This window comes from Prionailurus bengalensis, chromosome D3 (assembly GCF_016509475.1).
Source record: "Prionailurus bengalensis isolate Pbe53 chromosome D3, Fcat_Pben_1.1_paternal_pri, whole genome shotgun sequence".
NCBI classification, from domain to species: Eukaryota; Metazoa; Chordata; class Mammalia; order Carnivora; family Felidae; genus Prionailurus; species Prionailurus bengalensis.
This window is the reverse complement of record NC_057356.1, coordinates 37,855,543-37,877,543: the sequence shown is the minus strand read 5'-3', so window position 1 is coordinate 37,877,543 and position 22,001 is coordinate 37,855,543. Positions and strand designations below refer to the sequence as shown.

The following is a 22,001-nucleotide window of genomic DNA, read 5'->3' as shown; positions in this document are numbered from 1 at the left end:
GTGGCCAAGGCACAGAAGCTACCCAGGTGTCCAGAAACGGATGAATGGATAAAGAAAATGGGCCATTATTCAGTCACAAAATGGACTCTTATTCAGTCATAAAAAAGGGAAATGCTGTCATTTGCAATAACATAGATGAGCCTTGAAGGAATTACATGCTAAGTGAAATAAGTCAACAGAGAGTACCAATATAATATTATTTCACATACATGTGGAATCTAACAACAAACAAATACAGACAAGCAAAGAAAAACAAGCTCACAAAGAGAACAGATAGGTGGTTACCAGAGGCAGGAGGTGGGTGATTGGCAAAAAGGGACAAGGAGTTGAAAAGTATAAAGTTTCAGTTATAAAATACATAACTTATGAAGATATAAGGCACTGCATGACAAGTGTAGTTAACACTACACTATATTGTATACTTGAAAGTTGCTATGACAGTAGATCTTAAAAGTTCTCAGTACCAGGGAAAAAACTTCCTAACTATGTGCAGTGCTAGATGTTAACTAGATTTGTCATTGTAATCATTTTGCTGTATGTGCATGCAAATACTGAATCATTATCTTGTACACTTGAATGTAATATAATGTTATATATAAATTATATCTCAATTTAAAAGAAAGTTCTTTGGGGAGAAGGAGTATGCTGTCAGATGGAAATGAGCACTGGAAATAGTGAACAGCATTTATAAGGTACAGAAGATATATAGAGGTCACACTGTTTTCACTTCTTAAATTCCTTGCTTTTTTTTATCAGAACAAAAAGTCATCTGTAAATAAAGAAATGATGAGAAATAATGGGAGAAAGAAATGAAAGTAAACCACTCACTATTAGGCTCTTATATTATAAAAGTGGTATAGTACACTGTGATGAGTTTAATAGGTACATTGCAAATCCTGTAAGAACTGAGAAATATTTTTAAAGAGGTAAATTAAAAATCCAATAGCAGGGGCACCTGGGGGGTTTGGTCAATTGAGTGTCTGACTCTTGATTTCGGCTCAGGTCATGATCTCACAGTTTGTGAGATCAAGCCCCACATCGGACTCCACACTGACAGCAAGGAACCTGCCTGGAATTCCCTCTCTCCCTCTCTCTCTGCCCCTCTCCCATTCACGCTGTCTCTCAAAATAAATAAATAAACTTAAAAAAATAAAAATCCAGTAGCAAAGATAAAACGGAAGCATTAAATAATTCTCAGTACAAACTTTTTAAAGGAGAAAAAAAGGACCAAAAACATAAATAGAAAGCCACTAGTAACATTAAATCCAATCATACAAAGAAATATGTTAAATGTAAAGTGCTTGAGTACAAGAGACAGTATCTAAAACTGAAAAATATAGAGGTAGGAAGCAAAAAACACATTCTTGAGGAAGAGGGAAGTAAACGTCAAGTGACAGATACACCCCTTCACAGAAAATTCTGGGACAGGGAGAAGAATGCTGGTTTTCATTAGTCTTGCCTAGGACTTGTAGGGGCACCTGGATGGCTCAGTCGTTTGAGCGTCCGACTTCGGCTCAGATCATGATCTCACAGTTCATGAGTTTGAGCCCCGCGTTGGACTCTGCTGACAGCTCAGAGCCTGGAGCCTGCTTCTGCTTCTGTGTCTCCCTCTCTCTCTGCCCCTAATCCACTCGCATTCTGTCTCTGTCTCTCTCAAAAATAAAAATAAACATTAAACAAAATTTATAGGACTTGTAATATAACTACACGTGGGAATTCTTTTCGAAATTCTTATTGTGGTAAAATACACACAAAATATACCAACTTAATCATTTTTAAGTGTACAGTTCAGTGATACTGAGTACATTCATATTGCTGTACATCTATCACCATCATCCATCTCCAGATCTCCTTTCATCTGGTGGAGCTAAAACCCTGTATCCATTAAACGACGACTCCCTGTCCACTCTCCCCATAACCCCTGGCAACCATATTTTTTTTTCTCTCTGATTTTGACTACTCTAAGGATCTCACATAAGTAGAATCATGCAGTATTTGTCTTTTGTGATTAATTTACTTCACTTAGCATAATGTCCTCAAGGTTCAGGCATGTTGTGCCATATGTCAGAATTTCCTTCCTTTGTAAGGCTTACTAACACTCCATTGTGTTCATAGACCACATTTTCCTTATCCATTCATCTGTTCATGGACACTTGGGTTGCTTCCATGCTTTGGCTAATTGTAAATAATGCTGCTATGAACTAGGTGTGCAACTGTCTCTTTGAGACCTTGGATTCAAATCTTCTGGGCGTATACCAAGAAGTGGAAATACTAGACCACACAGTAATTATGTTTTTAATTTTTTGAGGAACTATCATACTATTTTCCAAAGCAACTATACCATTTTACACTCCCACCAACAATGATCAAGGGCTCCAATTTCCAAACATCCTTGCCAACACTTCTTATTTTGTTTTTTTGTTTTTTTAATAGTAGACACCCTAGTGGATACGAGGTGGTATTTCATTGTAGTTTTAATTTGCACTTCCCTAATGATTAGTGATGATGTGCATCTTTTCATGTCCTTACTGACCATTCATGTATCTTCTTTAGAGAAATGTCTAATCAAGTCCTTTTCCCATTTGGGTTTCTCCAAATGGGAAGATATGGAGAACCCATATAGGAGTTCTCCATATATTCTGGATAATAATACCTTATAAGATATATGATTTGCAAATATTTGTCCTATCATGAGTTTTGCTTTTCACTCTGTTGATAGCATGCTTTGATACACAGGAGTTTTTAATTTTCACAAGGTCCAATTTGTCCATTTTTTTCTTTTTTTGTCTGGGCCTTTGGTGTCATATACAAGAAATGACGGCTAAACCCAATGTTGTGAAGCTTTTGCCTTATCTGTTAAGACTCTATAGTTTTAGCCCTTACATTTAGGCCATTGATCCATTTTTATTTGGTTTTTGTATATAAAGTGAGGTAGGGGTTCAGCTTCATTGTTTTGCATGTGGTTAAACAACTTTCCCAGCAATATTTATGGAAGAGACTATTCTTTCTCCTTTGAATAGTCCTGGCACCCTTGCTGAAAATCATTTGACCTTATATGTTAGGGTTTATTTTGGGGTCTCTGTTCCAATGGTCTGTATGTCTACATTTAAGCCATTATCACACTGTTTGAATTACTGTAGCTTTGTAACATGTATACATATACGTAACATGTTGAAATAAATGGCAAGTCTTCCAACTCTGTTCCTTTTCAAGACTCTTTTAGATACTCAGAGTCCCTTCATATTTCACATAAGCCTTAGGACAGATTTTTCTGTTTCTTCAAAAAACATCTTTGGGACTTTGAGAGGGTCACCTTGGGTAATAGATATCTTAACAATATTAAGTTTTCCAATCTTTAAACAAGGGATGTCTTTCCACTTATTTAGCTCTTCTTCAATTTCTTTCAGCAACGTTTTGTACTTTTCATTGTACAAGTCTTTTACCTCCTTGGTTAATTCCTAAGCATTTTATTCTTCTTGATGCCATTGTAAATGTAATTGTTTTTTCAATATACTTTCCAGATTGTTCATAATTAGTGCACAGAAACACAACTGATTTTTGAGTCTTGATTTTGTATCCTGTTACTTTGCTGAATTCATTTATTAGTTCTAAGGGGTGTGTGTATGTGTAATCTTTAAGGTTTTCTACATATAAAATCATATCATCTGTGAACAGAGATAATTTTACTTCTTTGCTTCCAATTCAGATGCCTTTTATTACTTTTTCTTGCTTAATTAATCTGGCTAGGATTTTCAGTACTATGTTGGAAAGAAGTGACAAAATTAGTCATCCTTGCTTTTTCCTGATCTTAGAAGATAAGCTTTCAGTGTTTCACTACTGAGTATGATGCTTCCTGTGGGTTTTTCATATATAGCTTTTATTACATTGAATTTGTTTCCTTCTGTTTCTAAACTGTTGAATGTTTGTGCTTGTTTGTTTTGTTTCATGAAAGGGTGTTGAATCTTGTTATAAGATTTTCATCACTCGAGATGATTATGTTGGTTTTTGTCTTTCATTTTGTTAATTTGGTGTACTGCACTGATTAATTTTCATATTGAATCATCCTTGCATTCCAGAAATAAATTCCACTTGGTCATGGCATATAATCCTTTCAATGTGATTCAGTTTCCTAGTGTTTTGTTGAGGATTTTTCCATCAGTGTTCATAAGGGATACTGGTCTACAGTTTTCTTTTCTTATAGTGACTTTTCCTGACTGTAGTAACAGGGTAGTACTGGGTCCATAAAATGAGTTAGGAAGGGTTCTCTCCTCTTCAATTTTTTGGAAAAGTCTGAGAAGTGGTGGCATTAGTTATTCTTTAAATGTTTGGTAGAATTCACCAGTGAAGCCATCAAGTCCAAGGCTTTTTTCTTTGTTGGGAGTTTTCTGATCACTAATTCAATCTATATATGAGTTACTTTACTTAAAATATTTTTAAGTGTGATTTAAAACACACACAAATTGCCTATTTTTATGTACCAGAACTTGTGGATAAATTATGAACAAAACAATACAGTCCTTGCTAATACAATATTCATAGAAAACAGGTGCCTGTATTTTGAGAGATCTGGGGTCTTGTTCCATTTTTTTCTTTTTCATGTCTGAATTTTCTAATGTTGTTGGAAGGAAGAAACTTTATGGAGGGTAATCTGGAAGTATTTATCAAATGCTTAAAACTTGTTTCTATCCTCTGTAACCCATTAACTCCACTTAAAACAGCCACAAAGCAATAACCAACATTTATAACTATTTCTTTAAAAGGATGTCTTCTTGGGGCGCCTGGGCAGCTCAACTAGTTAAGCATCTGACTTCGGCTTAGGTCATGATCTCACGGTTTGTGGGTTCGAGCCCACGTCGGGCTCTGTGCTGACAGCTCAGAGCCTGGAGCTGCTTCAGATCCTGTGTCTCCCTTTCTTTCAATGCCCCTCCCCAGTTCATGCTCTGTCTCTGTCTCTCAAAAATGAATACACATGAAAAAAAATTAAAAGGATGTCTGTTGTTATTTAAGAACTAGAAAAAGTTAATGTCCAATACAAAAGAAAATAAGCCAAAATAAACTGTGGTGTACTCAGATCTAATTTTGCAGTCATTAATAACTAGGTTTTCAAAGACTATTTAAAGATAAGTAAATATATTCAAATTATGTTTTCAAGTAAAGGGGAGAAATGAACAATAAGATCATAATTCTAGTGTTTAAATTATGTGTATAAAATCAAATAAAAAGACAAGATGATTGAAAAAACAACAATAATAATGGCAAGCTCTATCTAGTGATGAGATCAATACTTCAATGTATACATTATTACATTTCAATTTTACAAATTTCCTGCACTTTTATGAAAATAAAATATAATTAACATTTATTTTAAATAACTTTGACTTCTAGTAAGTCCGCAGCTTCACTTCATTGGTGATTATTTATAAGGATTCAATGATAAAAATAAACTTGGATTCATAAAGAGAATTTAGCTGACTGAACACTCTTACAGAGACAGAGAACAGAATACCATCCTTTTATAATGTCTCTGTAGAATTGTGTAGGGAATTCACTTTCTATGAAAAGCCTTGGGGAAATGATGATACGATTTCCAATTAAGTTAAAGAACAAGAGAGAGGATCATGATATATGCTGCAGTGGCATGATCACCTATTGGGGGAAGTATGGCAATGTCTTATGGGACCTCTGGTAGGAGAATGTCTACCTGAGGCACAGGCACAATAACATAACATAATATGACACACTGTATCAGATGGCCACAGAAAACTGTCCCACAGTTAGCAAAATATTCAAGTGCAGTTTTTTTTCTGCTTTGAGTGGCTTTTTGCTATCACATTAACATGTATTTACTGTAGAACATGATATTTACAAGAATAAAAGGTCAGGAACCAGATTTATTTCCCTAGCCCATCAATTCCAAGCATTCCAGACCACAAGAAACTCCGAATAAAGAGCTAATATATGTCTTCTTCTTCAGTCATTTGCCAAATCAGGTAAGTAGAAATCCCAAAGTATTTTAACATCTTCCTAGCCTCTACTCCTTCTTTTCACATACAATCAATCTCCCTAATGGTCTTCCTTTAATCTGGTGCATTATTGCCAAATAAATACTTAAACATATTTATATCATAGATGTGACTACAAACTCCTCATTCTAGCTTTTTAAAGATCTTTTACAACATGGCTTCAACCTACCCATACTACTAATTCTCTATTAATTAGTAATTAACGAATCTATTAATATTTCAAAACTGAAGTGAAACCCATTTCAGAGTTCTGACCTCCAGAACTATAAGATAACAATTTTGTGTTGTTTTATGCCACTAAGTGTGCATTTGTTTTATGCCACTAAGTGTGGTAATTTGCTATGGAGCAGCACATCATCATATAATTTTCTCCATGAGGCACTTCTTTCTTCTTCTGGCCAGGTATTATTTTTTTGACTAATTTCCTTGCTATCATCTATAACAGTTATTTATAAACTCACCAACAGTCTCTAGTAAACTGTCAGTTCCCTGGGTCTAGGAAGGCTGCTCACCGACGTTTCTACTCCACCTCCCCCACCAAGGTCCTGTATAACGATAGTAACATATTATAGCACAATGATAAGGCAGGAATCCACAACTATATGTAAAAAAATGAATAAATAAATAAGCTAATAAATGTAGAGGAAATAATGTAATTAGAAAATCGCCATTTGGCAAATATCATAACAACTAATTCATCCAATGAACATTAATAGATGCTAAAAACTAGTGAGTGATAGATGAGAAATAGTATAATTATGTAATCTCACCGTCAATTCCCACAAATATATATTAATTACAAAAGGAAAAAGCAAAGTTGCAGTGGAGAAGTGGCACACACCACTTCAATCAAGTGATCAAAGTTAACATTAGCAGGGGATTAGCATCCACCTGAGGGGATGCATTAATTCTGGAATATTCCTCCCCTGGTACATAATCCGTCCACTCCTGTGGAAACATCAGGCAAACCCAAAGTGAGAAGCACGTTACAAAAAACAACTGGCCTGTACTCTTCCAAAGTGTCAAGTTCATAAAAGTCAAGGAAAGATGAAGAACCGCTGCAGATGAAAGAACGCTAAAGAGATATGACAAGTAAACACATGTGATCCTGGATTAAATCTGCTCATTTGTGTTTCGTAGAGGATTGTTATTGGGTGACCTTTGCAAAACTTTCATCTTGGCAATTTAACCTCAAATGGTTTGCAAGGAGTTTATTTTTGCTATTGTGACTTCTGAATCTTTCAAATTATTTCCAATTTTAAATACAATAAAGACATTAACAAGGCCAATCACACAGCAGTCTGAGCCTAATGTTCTAAATCACCCATCACCTCCTGTCCCTCTCTTCCCCCTCCCTACCCTGCAGCCCAGCACATTACTCATAGGCCCATAATTTGAACTTTCTAGAAACTTCCTTTTTTAAGGAGGTGCATACCATTCCTTCTATCTAACTCTTCCATTCCATCTCTTACGTGAAATTCTGCACATCCTTCAAAGACTGATGCAACATTGCTTCCAGTGTGAAGGTGTCCACACACAGAGCTGGAACTTACATCTCCTTCTCCTGTGTTCCCAGTGAGCTACTGAAATGTTTCCTTCCATTGTAGAGCCTGTGTGCAGGGAGACTATAAGTAGTGTGGGGAAGAAGAAAAGGCAGAGGAATTCCTGAAGTGAACTAACGAGGCCTGCCACCTAATCCCCTTCACATCACGTGAAAGGTCTGGGGCCAGTTATCTGATCTCTCTGCACCTCAGGCCTTCAACTATGAAATTGAAATTATTGACAAAATCTTCACAAAATTGCTATGAAAACAGATAAATGTGTGAAGTAATATTGGGCATTCAAGAAAAATGAGATCCAAAAATAAGATTCTACTTCACAGTCGGTATGATGGCTATGAACAAGAACACAGACAAGTGTTAGCAAGGATATAGAGAAACTGGAGCCCTCACACACTACCCAGGGGAATGTAAAATGGTGCGGCTCCTGCGGTAAAGATCCTGGCAATTACTCAGCAAGTTAAACGTAGAATTGCTACATGACCCAGCAACTCCACTCTAAGTATATGCCCAAGCGAACTGGAAACATGTTCACACAAAAACTCTTACACAAATGTTCATGGCAGTATTATTCGAAATAGCCAAAATGTGGGAAAAAAAAAACCCAAATGCCCATTAACTGATAAACAGATACACAAATTGTGATTTATCTATGTAATGAAATAATATTTGAAATTAAAAAGCATTGATGTGCTGATCCACGGTACCACATGGATGAGCTCTAACATTATTATGCTAAGTGAATAAGCCAGACATGAAAGGCCACAGGTTACATAATTCTACTTACATGAACTACTCAGAATAGGCAAATCTACAGTGACAGAAGGTAGATTAATGGTTGCCAAGGGCTGAGGGGAAAGGAGGGTTGAGGGATAATAGCTAAATGATTCAGGGTTTCTTTCTGGGGTGATAGAGACATTCTAAAATTAAATTTGGTGATGGTTACCCAACTCTGTAAATAGGTTAAAAACCACCAACTGTATACTGTAAATGGACAGCGTATATCCGCTATAAATGGATAGGTGTACAGTGTGTGAATCACATCTCAATAGCGTTTTACAAAAACAGATCCCTTCCTTCAGCATGTTTTATGCTTACTTGGTTCTTTCCATTCTATAAGCACAGAAGTCACTACGGAGATGTTTGTGGAGATGTTTGAACTGAATGTGAGTTTGGTCGCAGAGTGTGCTTCAAATGTGAGCAGCAGTCTGCATTTGCAGAGGCGCTCCGTGCAGGACTGTCATCCTTCCTGGGGGACGTGGTCCCACTGCCGATCGGAGGAGCCCTCACAGCCATTCTGGTTCTGCAGGGCTTCCTGTCCCCCTGTCCAAATTGAGCAGGAGACAGGATGGGGTGGTGGCTCCCGTCATGGACTGCGCCAACAGATTTTCACACAAGTAATCACACTGTTGAGAAAAGTCTTCACAATAGTGTTTTGACTGGTAAAAGCCACACTGAGCAATGGAGAGCAGTAGGAATTTCACAAACATTACAAAAAAAGCAAACTCAGAGTCACTTTTAAATAGCAATACCATTCAAAATAACTAAAAAAAGCAAAGAATATAACTTTCCACAGATAATCTATTTAATATTCTTTAATAGATCTAATTTTTAACCGTACAGACTTGACTATACCATGAACCATCTAAAACTATGCTACTGGGGATTTTACTTCAACAAAAGGATGAGATTTGCCTCTGTTGGTAAGGAGGTGATTCTTAACTGGACATTGCCTGCTCACCGCCAGATGAAGCTCAAAAGCTCACTATGAGACCCAACAACCCTTCTGGAAAGGGTTCTCTCCCTCAAATGCTGAGGCGTCTACCTGACACCTTCTTGTCATTTTGTAACTTCAACAACAATTCCAGCAGATTGCTTCCTCTGAAGGAAAAGAAGCCCATACATTTTAGTCCTCTCCGGAAAGACACTGAATAGAATATGTAACAACGCTTTGGATTAAATTTATATCAGTGAAAAGCACCTTTACATTTTATACTTCACTCATTTTAAAAACTGGCCTTTCCCTTCTCTTTCTCCCTCTGAAAAGGCTCTTTTATCCGGAATTTATGAGAATCTGAGTATACACCAGGGACAACTAGACAGATCAGTACACACTGTTCTACTTTCAAGCGCCCTAATCGTTCTCAGATGTGCAATTACAGACACACACACGCGCGCGCGCGCGCATACGCGCGCATAAAAAACTGTAACAAATATAGTCAATACATTTTCTTCTGACAACGATGTAATTACAACCATAAAATAAAACTTAATGTAAAAATCTATGGGCGTAAATGATGCTTAAAATATCAATTCACTTAAAATAACTACAGCTAACAAGTTGTGGCACTAAATCACTAACAGAAACAAATCATTCATATAGACCAGTGTTAATTTCTTTTTATCTTTTACTATGTTCAAACCCTAAAAGTACATATATAAGTACAAAATATATATGACATAAGTTATAATACATATGTGTGCATATGAATATAAATATAAATTATTAGCAGTCTTAGCCTCAGCCTTGTCACCAAATTCCCCTTTGTGGATTACCTGAGTACACAGCATTATATTCTCATGTTTTAGGGCCCCTTCTACCATCCGTGGTTTCAAACCTTTCCTTCTTGTGTAGTTAATAGGGACCTAACATCTTCGGTCACTCGAGTTTTCACATAAACCTACAGGCCAGCATACTCATGATCCATCACAAGCTTTAAGCAATTTTGTTTACTTTCTAATTGCCGTCACCCAATTTTTTCTTACTTTTCCTCTGCATATATTTTCATTATACTCTACTCTCTTGTTCATACTTTGATTAAGAGGCTGATTTACTTATGTTTTATCACCACACCAAATGGGAAACTTTCTGTGGTCCAAGGTGGTCCTGTGACCATGAAGGGCCAATCCCCTGCAACACCACAAGAAGAATCCCCCTTATGACACAGTTGATTCCCTCCTAGAAACAAGTATTCATACTGTGGATGAACATTTAAAAAAATTAAACATTTCACTTGTTGTTTATCCTGCTTTTCCTTAGCACTCTTAGCAGCCTTAGGAATAAATACATTTTAAAAGAGTAAATGAGATTTATCCCAGGAACACACGCATATAAAAAGCATATGCAGCATATAAAAAGAAGCAAATATAATAATATCATATTAATAGAATAAAGGAATACCCTTTTATGATAACACAAACCACTAACAGAAAGGAACTTCCTCAATCTGATAAAGGGCATCTACAAAAATTCTCAGCAAACACAACACTTTGTGTGGAGAGACGGAGTATTCCCCTAAGATCAGGAACAAGAAAAGGATGTCTGATCTTGCCACTACTACTCAACAACGCACTAGAAGGTCTAGCCAGATAAAAAAGGAACCAATAAAATGAATCCAAAATGGAAAAGAAGAAGTAAATGTTTCTCTACTTAGAGATGACACAATTTTGCATATAGAAAATTCTAAGGAATACACACACATGCGCGCGTGCACACACACACACACAGAAAATATTAGAGCTAATGAATTCAGCAAGCTTCAGAATATAAGATCATTGTACAAAAATAAATTATATTTCTACACAACAGCAATGAATAATCTAAAGATGAATTAAGAAAACAATTCCATTTATAATATTTTAAAAATGAAAAGACCAGAAAAAGACATAACAAGAAAACTAAATACCAATACTCCTTCTGAACATCAATACAAAAATCCTCAACAAAATAGTAGCAAACTAAACTCACCAGCACATTAAAAATGATTATATAGCATGAAACTATGGGGGGGGGGGAAACTCCCACACAATTATCTCAACAGATATAAAAAAAGCATTAGACAAAATTCAACATCCTTTTGTGACAAAAACACTCAAAACTAAGAAAAGAGGGAGGGAAATTTCTTAACATGATATAGGACATGTAATAAATATCTACAGATAACATCATGCACAATGGTGACAGACTGAAATTTTTCTGCCCTAAATTAGGAAAAAGATAAGAATGCCTACTTTAACTTCTATATTCGACATTGTACTGCAAGTCCTAGCCAGAACAACGAGGCAAGAAGCAAAATTAAAGGCATTCAAATTGGAAATTTTAATATTTTGGAACTTCTGTTCTCTTGACAGACTACACAATTCTATGCAATAAAATCCCATAGAGTACACATGTACACACACACGTACACACACACACACACACACACACACACACACACAAACCAGTAGAGCTAATAAACTCAGTAAAGTTTCAGGATATAAAATTAACTGCTTTCTGCATTCCAGAAATAAACAATTCAAAGGGAAATAAATAAAATAATTATATTTCTAGTACATTCTAAAAGAATATAATACCTAGGAATAAATTTAACCAATGATATGAAAGACTTATATGATGAAAACTAAAACATACCACTGATAGAAATTAAAGACCTAAAAAAGTAAAAAGACAGCTCATATTCATGGGTTGGAAAACTTAATACTGTTGAGATGGCACTACTCCCTAATATTCAGTGTAATCCTTCTCAAAATCCCAACAGTAATCTCTCTAGAAATGAAAAATCCAATCTTCAAATTCATATAGAACTGCAAGGGGTAAAAGATCTGTATGCTGAGAACTATAGAAAGCTTATGAAGGAAATTGAAGAAGATATAAAGAAATGCTCATGGATTGGAAGAATAAATATTGTTAAAATGTCAATACTACCCAAAGCTATCTACACATTCAATGCAATCCCAATCAAAGCTGCACCACCATTCTTCTCGAAGCTAGAACAAGCAATCCTAAAATTTGTATGCAACCACAAAAGACCTCAAATAGCCCAAGTAATTTTGAAGAAGGAGACCAAAGCAGGAGGCATCACAATCCGAGACCTTAGCCTCTACTACAAAGCTGTAATCAAGACAGCATGGTATTGGCACAAAAGCAGACACATAGACCAATGGAATAGAATACAGACTCCAGAAATGGACCCACAAAAGTATGGCCAACTAATCTTTAACAAGCAGGAAAGAATATCCAATGGAAAAAAAAGACAGTCTCTTTAACAAATGGTGCTGGGAGAGCTGGACAGCAACATGCATAAGAATGAAACTAGACCGCTTTCTTACACCATTCACAAAAATAAACCCAAAATGGATAAAGTATCTGAATGTGAGACAGGAAACCATCCAAACCCTAGAGGAAAAAGCAGGAGGAAAAAACCTCTCTGACCTCAGCCGCAGCAATTTCTTACTTGACACATCCCCAAAGGCAAGGGAATTAAAAGCAAAAATGAACTATTGGGACCTCATGAAGATAAAAACCTTCTGCCCTGCAAAGGAAACAATCAACAAAACTAAAAGGCAACCAATGGAATGGGAAAAGATATTTGCAAATGACATATTGGACAAAAGGCTAGTATCCAAAATCTATAAAGAACTCAACAAACTCCACACCCGAAAAACAAATAATCCAGTGAAGAAATGGGCAGAAAACATGAATAGACACTTCTCTAAAGAAGACATCCAGATGGCCAACAGGCACATGAAAAGATGCTCAACGTCGCTCCTTATCAGGGAAATACAAATCAAAACCACACTCAGATATCACCTCACGCCAGTGAGAGTGGCCAAAATGAACAAATCAGGAGACTATAGATGCTGGTGAGGATGTGGAGAAACAGGAACCCTCTTGCACTGTTGGTGGGAATGCAAACTAGTGCAGCCGCTCTGGAAAACAGTGTGGAGGTTCCTCAAAAAAATGAAAAATAGATCTACCCTATGACCCAGAAATAGCACTGCTAGGAATTTACCCAAGGGATACAGGAGTGCTGACACAGAGGGGCACTTGTACCCTAATGTTTATAGCAGCACTTTCAACAATAGCCAAATTATGGAAAGAGCCTAAATGGCCATCAACTAATGAATGGATACAGAAATTGTGGTTTATATACACAATGTAACACTATGTGGCAATGAGAAAGAATGAAATATGGCCTTCTGTAGCAATGTGGATGGAACTGGAGAGTGTTATGCTAAGTGAAATAAGTCATACAGAGAAAGACAGATAGCATATGTGGATCCTGAGAAACTTAACAGAAGACCATGGGGGAGGGGAAGGAAAAAAAAAGGTTAGAGAAGAAGGGAGCCAAAATATAAGAGACTCTTAAAAACTAAGAACAAACTGAAGGTTGATAGGGGGTGGGAGGGTGCTCCCTGGTGGGTATTGAGGGTGGGGTGATGGGTATTGAGGAGGGCACCTGTTGGGATGAGCACTGGATATTGTATGGAAACCAATTTGACAATAAATTTCATGTTAAAAAAAAAACTGCAAGGGGACACAGAGAGCCAAAATTATCTTGAAAAATAAAAACAAAGTTGGAGTATTCACACTTCCGAATTTCAAAACTGATTACAAGGCAATAGTGATCAAAATAGTGTGGTACATCCTAGCTAATGCAATAATACAAAAAAAGAAACAAAATGTATACTGATTGGGAAGAAAAATATAAAACTTTGTTCACAGATGACATGATGTCTGTGCAGAATACCCAAAGACACTGACAAAAAAACCTCTTGGAACCAACAAGTGATATAGCAAGGTTTCAGGATACAAGGTTAATATGTAAACGTTTTTCTGAATATCAGCTTTTCTGTATATCAGCAATGATCAAGTGAAATTTGAAATAAAAATCATACCATTTACATTAGCACCCAAAATAATGAAATATGTATAAAATCTAACAAAATATGTACAAGGTCTAATGAGGAAATCTATAAAAATCTGTGAAATAAAACAAAAAACTAAATAAATGGAGAGATATTCCATGTTCATGAACAAGAAGACTCAATATTATCAAGATGACAGTTCTACCTAACATGATCTACAGATTCAATGCAAGCCCAACGAAAATCTCAGCAAGTTATTTTGTGAATATTGTCAGATATTTCAAAGTTTATATGGAGAGGCAAAAGATCCAGAACATACATACAATATTTAAGAAGAACAATTTGAAGGACTGACATTATACAGCTAGTATGCTTGTATGTAACTAAGCTTGTTAGTAATCAAGACAGCATAGTATTAGCAAAAGAATAGACAAATAGCTCAATGGAACAGAATGGAGAGCCCAGAAATAGACCCACAAAAGTATAGTCAACTGATCTTTGACAAGGAACAAAGGCAATAGAATGGAGCAAAGATGGTCTTTTGAACAAATGGTGCTGGAACAACTGGATGCCCACGTACCAAAAAAAAAAAAAAAAAAAAAGAGGACAGAGAATCTAGACACAGACCTTACATCCTTCACAAAAATTAACTCAAAATGGATCACAGATGTAAATATGAAATTCAAAATAATTAAACTCCTAAAAGATAACATAGGAGAAAACCTAAATGACCTTGGGTTCATGATGATTTTTTAACATAACACCAAAGACACAATCCATGAAATAAATAATTAATAAGCTGGACTTCATTAAAATTAAAATTTTCTGCTCTGCTAAAGACACTGTCAAGGGAATGAAAAGACAATTTACAGAGTAGGGGAAAATATTTCAAAAGATACATATGATAAAAGACTTGTTCAAAATACGCAAAGAATTCTTAAAACTTGACAATAAGAAAACAAACAACCCAACTAAAAAATGGGATAAAGAGCTTAACAGACACCTCACCAAAGGAGACTTACAGATGACAAATACACACATGAAAATATGTGCCACACCATATGTCAACAGAGAAATGCAAATTAAAACAACAAGGCACTCACTATACACCTATTCAAATGGCTAAAATCCAAAACACTGACAACACTAAATGCTGGTGAGAAGGTAGAGCAACAGGAATTCTCAGTGTTGCTGGTGGAAATGTAAAGTGTTACAGTCACTTTGGAAAATAGTTTAGCAGGCTGTTGCAAAACTAAGCATCCTTTACCATACCATTCAACAGTATCATTCTTTGAAGTTATCCAAGGAGTTGAAAACATGTCCACACAAAAATCTGCACATGGATGTTTATAGCAACTCCATTCATAATTACCCAAACATCAAAACAACCAAGATGTGTTTCAGTCGATAAATGAATATATAATCTGAGATACAACCAGACAGTGGAATATTATTCAACACTAAAAAGAAGTGAGCTATCAAGCCATGAGAAGATGTGGAGGAACCTCAAATGCATATTCCTAAGTGAAAGAAGCCAGTCTGAAAAGCCTACCTACTGTATGTTTCCAACTATAGAACATTCTGGAAAAGGCGAAACTATAAAGACAGCAAAAAAAAGAAAAAAAAGTTACTGGCTGCCAAGCATTCAGGGAGTGAGAAAGACTAGGCAGAACACAGAGGATTTTTAGGGCAGTGAAAATATTCTGTGCGATACCAAAATGATGGTCTACATGTCTTTAGGCACTTGTACAAATCCACGGAATGCACAATACCAAGAGTGAACCATGAGTAAACTATCTACTTTTGGGTGATAATGATGTCAATGTAGGTTCATCAATTCCAACAAATGTATCACTGTGGTGGGGAATGTTGATACTGGCAGCTGGTTGTGCATATGTGAAGGAGGAGGTATAAAGGATATCTCTGTACCTTCCTCCCAATTTTTCTGTGAACTTAAAATTTTTCTAAAAACTAAAGTAAAAAAATAGGATGATACTGGCATAAGGATAGGTGTATAGAGAGACCAATGGAATAGAATCGAGAATCCAGAAATGAACCTAAATATCTGTGGCCAACTTCTTTTCAACAATGGTACCAATACCATGTGATGGAGAAAGAATAGGCTTTTTAAATAAATGGCACTGGTTAAACTGGACCATATCCAAAAGAATGAAGCTGAACCCCTACCTTACTTCATATACAAAAATTAAATCAACATGGATCAACAAGTCAAATATAAAAGCTAAAAGTATAAAATCCATAGAAAAAAACATATTGGTAAATCCTCACAACCTCAAATTTGGCAGTGGATTCTTGTATTTAATACCAAAGCATGATGAATGAATGAAAAAATAGATAAATTGGACTTCATCAAAACTAAAAACTATTTTATGGCAAAATACATTATCAAGAATGTGAAAATACAATCTATAGAATGTGGTAAGACATCTGTAAATCATTTATGCAATATAGGTAAGTGGAAACAATTTTTAAATAATATATAAATAATAAAAATATAACCCAATGTTTTAAAAAACAAGCAAAAGATTTAAATCAATATTTCTCAAAAGATATGCAAATGGCCCATAACCACATGAGCAGATGATTAACATCACTGATCATTAGAGAAGTACACATCAAAACCACAATAAGATACCACTTCACACCCAGTAGGATGGGTTTAATTAAGAAAACAGAAAAGAACAAGTTTCTTTGAGAAGTAAGGATGTTGAGAAGTAAGAATTACGACATGTTACTAGTGAGAATATTAAAATGGCACAGGTACTTCAAAAAACAGTTGTCAGTTCCTCAAAATGTTAAACATAGAATTATCATATGACCTAGCAATTCTACAATGGGTATACACCAAGGAGAAGTGAAGACACATGTCCACACAGAAACCTGTACATGAATGCTTATAGTAGTACTAGTTAAAATAGCCAAAGGTACAAACCAAATGTCCAACAGATGAATGGACAGACAAATCATGGCGTGTGTACATACAATAGAATAGAATTCAATCGTAAAAAGGAATGAAATACTGATACACGCTACAACTCGGATGAACATTGAAAACACTACACTAAGTAAAAGAAGCCAAATACAAACACGTATTATAGGATTCTTTTTTATATAATATGTATAATATATCAAGAATGGGCAAATTCACAGAAAGCAGAGTAGAGGTTACAAGGGGATGAGAGCAGGGAGTGGGGAGTATCTACTGAATAAGTACAGAACGTTTTTATTAAGTGTTGGAAGTTTTGAAACTAGAGAGCTAGTGGTTGCATAACACTCTGAATACACTACCACTAAATTGTACACTTTATTTTTTTCAGTTTATTTATTTATTTTGAGCGGAGAAGGGCAGAGAGAGGGGGAGAGAAAGAATCTCAAGCAGGCTCCAGGTTGTCAGCATGGAGCCTGATGTGGGGCTTGAACCTATGAACCGTGAGATCATAACCTGAGCTGAAACCAAGAGTCAGATGCTTAACCAATGAGCCACCCAGACGCCCCTAAATTATAGACTTTAAAATGGTTAATTGTGTGTCATGTAAATTTCACTTCAATTAAGAAAAAACAGAATACCTTGGAACAAATTTAATGAAGTATAAGACTTACAGACTGAAACCTACAAAATATCATTGAAAGAAAACTAAAGATCTATAGAAGTGGAAACGTGTCCCAGGTTTATGGGCTGAAAATTTTAATATTTTTGAGATGGCTAATTCCTAAATTGATACAGATCAATCCCTATCAAAATTTGCATTGACTTTTTTTGGACAGAAATTGGCAAGCTAATTCTAAAATTCATAGGTATATGTTTGCAAGTGACTCAGAACAGCCAAAACAATCTTGAGAAAGAAGAAAATAGAGTTAAAGGACTCACAATTCCTATTTTCAATACTTACTACAAAGTTACAGTAATCAGGATAGTCTGGTACTGGTCTAAGGTTAGACATGTAAAGGAATGCAACAGAATTGAGAATCCAGAAATAAACTCATGTATCTATAGTCAACTGTTTTTTCAATAATTCTGCCAAGGCCAATCAATAGGGAAAGTAGAGTCTTTAGTGACAAGTCTTTGTGACCAAAGATTAGGCAGTGCTTTCTTAGCAAAAGCACAACAAAGGAAAAAAAAAACAAACAAACAGATAAATTGGACTTCATCAAAATTAAAAACTTCTGTGCTTTAAAAGAAACCACCAAGAAAGTGAAAACAACTGCAGCATCTAATATCCAAAGAACACTTACAACTCAATAATAAAATGACAAATGACCCAATTTAAAAGTGGGCAAAAGATTTGGATGGATATTTCTTGAGAGAAGATACACAAATGGCCAATAACCACAGTAAAAGATGTTCAATATCATTAGTCGTTATAGAAATGCAAATCAAAAGGACAACGAGATCTACCTTCTACCCACTAGGATGGCTGTAATCAAGAAGACAGTAACATACTGGTGAGGATGTGGAGGAAGTAGAATTCTCATTCGTTGCCAGTGGGAATGTACACTGTGTGGCCCCCTTTGGAAAACAGTTTGTCAATTCCTCAAACAGAGTTACCTTATGACCCAGCAATGCCATTCCTAGAATTATGCCCAAAAGAAATTAAAACATATCACTCAAAAACTACCTAGAGGTAGGTTAACATGAAAGTTTACAGCAGCTTTATTCATAATAGTCATTAAGTGAAAACAAACCAAATGGCCATCAACTAATGAATGCATAAACAAAATGTGGTATATCTACACACTAAAATATTATTTGTAAACAAAAGGAATGATGTACTGAGACATGCTACAACATTAACTCGGAAAAGATTACACTAAATCAAAGAAGCTACGACACAACAAGCCACATACTCTATGATTCCACGTGTGGCCAAGTGTCTAGAACAGTCAAATCCATAGAGATAGGGAGTGGTGGTTGCCTAGGCCTGAGAGGGAGAAGAAAATGAGGATGACATTCTTTGGGAGGTGATGAAAATCTCTGGTAATAGATAATGGTGATGGTTGTACCACCTTGTGAGTATACTAAAAACCACTGAATTATACACTAAAAGGCAAAATTTATAATACGTGGATTATATCTCAGTAGGAAAAAGAAGTAGGTAAAGAATTTGCTACAGAGAAACAAAGGGTTGTATGAATTGGGGCTTAGAGGAGGGTAGTATTTTACTATATAAAAACACTCTGTAATGTGTAAAAGAAACACCAACAAGTATAAAAGGTTTAGAGGTAGGTTAACTGAAAGATTCTAATTCAGACATTGTATAACAGGACAAAATCTCCTCAGAATTTTAAACCTAAGTCGTAGGGAAGAAAATCTGACCCTAAAGCATAGACTATCACTAAATTAGTCTATGGGGACAACTCTTACTCAAATTTCAGAGTGGTAATGGTATTTGTATATGCAATCAATTCCATGGGGAAAATGACAAACCTAGGTTGATACTTTATTCACTTTATGAACTAAATAGTTTCTTACTCCCATCAAGCAGAACCTTCAAGCCTTGGCCTTATCTGGGGTATGGGAGCTTTGCCTCCTCAATTCTCAGTTCACGCTAATGATGGAAAGATTCTGGACAGGACAGGGGTGCCTCGGTGGCTCAGTCCGTTAAACATCTGACTTTGGCTCAGGCCATGATCTCACGGTCAGTGGGTTCAAGCCTCACGTCAGGCTCTGTGCTGACAGCTCAGAGGCTGGAGCCTGCTTCGGATTCTGTGTTTCCCTCTCTCTCTGCCCCTTTCCCGCTCGTTCTCTCCCTCTCCCTCTCCTTCTCCCTCTCCCTCCCTCTCTCTCTCTCTCAAAAACAAATAAACATCAAAAAATTTAAAACAAATAAAGATTCTGGACATACAATTCTTAAAGTACTACACAGACTACTTCTCGACTGACACAGTGCCAAGAGACGAGGTGATGAACTTAACCACAGACTCTATCCATGAAGTCTAGTGAGAACAAGCTACAGGCAGCAGAGAAGTGATTCCACTAAAGGAAATGGGAAACAGAGTGTGCTCTACCTCCAGACACACCAACTCAAACGACATGTTCTGAGATCTCACAAACACTTCACCTCATCTTGAAGAACATTACTCTAAAGTTAACTTTAGCCGGTTTTACAGAAAAATAGGACAAACAACTCTAAATCTGTCTGCGTATCAAAATCAGAATTTGGGAAGATGTTACACATTTGATAAAACTTTTCTAGCTAACTGGATAGTTTAAATAGGTTGTGTTTTTTTAAAATTTGGCTTGGTTTGGTTTGTTGATTAGTTTTTAGTTTTTGAATTTTTTTCATGCCATTTTGCTGACAAATCCTTATTATTTTTCTGTATTAAGAAAAAAATATTAAAACACAGTAAAATTCTAGAATCATTCAAATAAAAACACTAAATATCTGCTCCATTCTAGAATGGCATGTTACATACTCTACATTTCTTCCTGCACATTTTTAATTGAAAGAAACTGTTTTCTCCTAGAATACTTATTGTAAAAATGCTAAGCTTATGCAGCCACTGTATCTAACTGATTTTAAAATTATAAAACATAAATTTGATAGAGAAAGTCTCCAAATACTTATTATTTCTGTAGTGAGAAAAAATACAAATAACTAGAAAAAGTCCCTACTTTGGTGTTTAGCTGAACCATTAAGTTGGTGTGGTGAAGAGTTCTGGCAAGTCTGAAGACTCACCGCTAATTCTCACTCTTTAGATTTCTCCATTTGTCATTTAACCCCAAAGTTAAGTGTATTTAATAATCTTATGGCTCAATTAGTGAATTAACATAAGTTATAAGATAAAGTATGTAGGCGGAAATAGCTAGTTCGAAATACGGATCTGCAGCAATGGTACTCATTTCATTGGGTAAAACTTTTTAGCAACCTTTTTTTAAATGGCCACCTAATATATCTTTATAAACAGAGTCCATTTTCATTATGGGAAAGACGAGCAGATTTCAGACATGTGGGTTACTTGGTCAATAGAATCTTGCACAGTATTTTTATCACACACTTGGTGTTGAAATGTGGTTTGCATACACAAAAACAAAAACAGGCATTGCCACTCACACAGAGATGCTTCGAAGAAAACCCAGCCAGTCCACTCACCTTGGGGTGCTATCAGAGTTCTTCCATTCTCCTGACACCAACCAACTGGCTGGACATAAGGACTATTTACATCACACCTGCAAAACAGGATTCTATTTCAGAGCCTATATGACTCAGTGCCAGAGAAAGAATCCAAGAGTAATGACCATTCCTTACTCCATGGAAGATAGAACTACATAACTAAAATATTTTGTAGCTAAATAGAATCAGAAGTAATTTTTAGCACTGTATTTTATAAGCTAAGTGACCAAACCTCTCTTGAAATTTAAAAGTATTTTCAAAAAGTGTTTGACTAGAACCCGAACTGCCAGTGATATCCCCAAGGAGTGCACATTTTAATAAGCTTCCTCCACCACTTCTTGCTAGCAGCAAGGAAAAATATTAATAGGCCGGCCCAGAGTTTAATAAGACAGACCAATCAGACTCCATATGCCTACCATTTCCTCCCTCTCCGTTTCAAGGAACCCAGACCATTCTACCTAAGACACATAGAACAATTAATCAATGTTCTACTTCTTATCTTAGTTCAAAGAAGAAAACCGGGTCCCCTTCATGCACATGAAGAACCACAGCCTCAGGCAGAGACGTGTTGGTTATTCAGGATATACTGTGAAGAAACGCTACAAAAATGATTTTTGCCATTCCCTCTTCTATAT

The 22,001-nt window shown here is 35.9% G+C and overlaps 1 protein-coding gene across 2 annotated transcripts in view; it reads right to left on the bottom strand.

The window, feature by feature from the left end:
- The window catches only part of L3MBTL4 (L3MBTL histone methyl-lysine binding protein 4), a 450,084-nt gene that overhangs the window by 252,605 nt on the left and 175,478 nt on the right, over positions 1-22,001 (bottom strand). For both annotated transcript variants that reach the window (XM_043558331.1, XM_043558332.1), the window contains one exon: positions 21,346-21,422. In XM_043558331.1, coding sequence (XP_043414266.1) covers positions 21,346-21,422 — 77 coding nt within the window. The remainder of the gene's footprint in view (positions 1-21,345; positions 21,423-22,001) is intronic.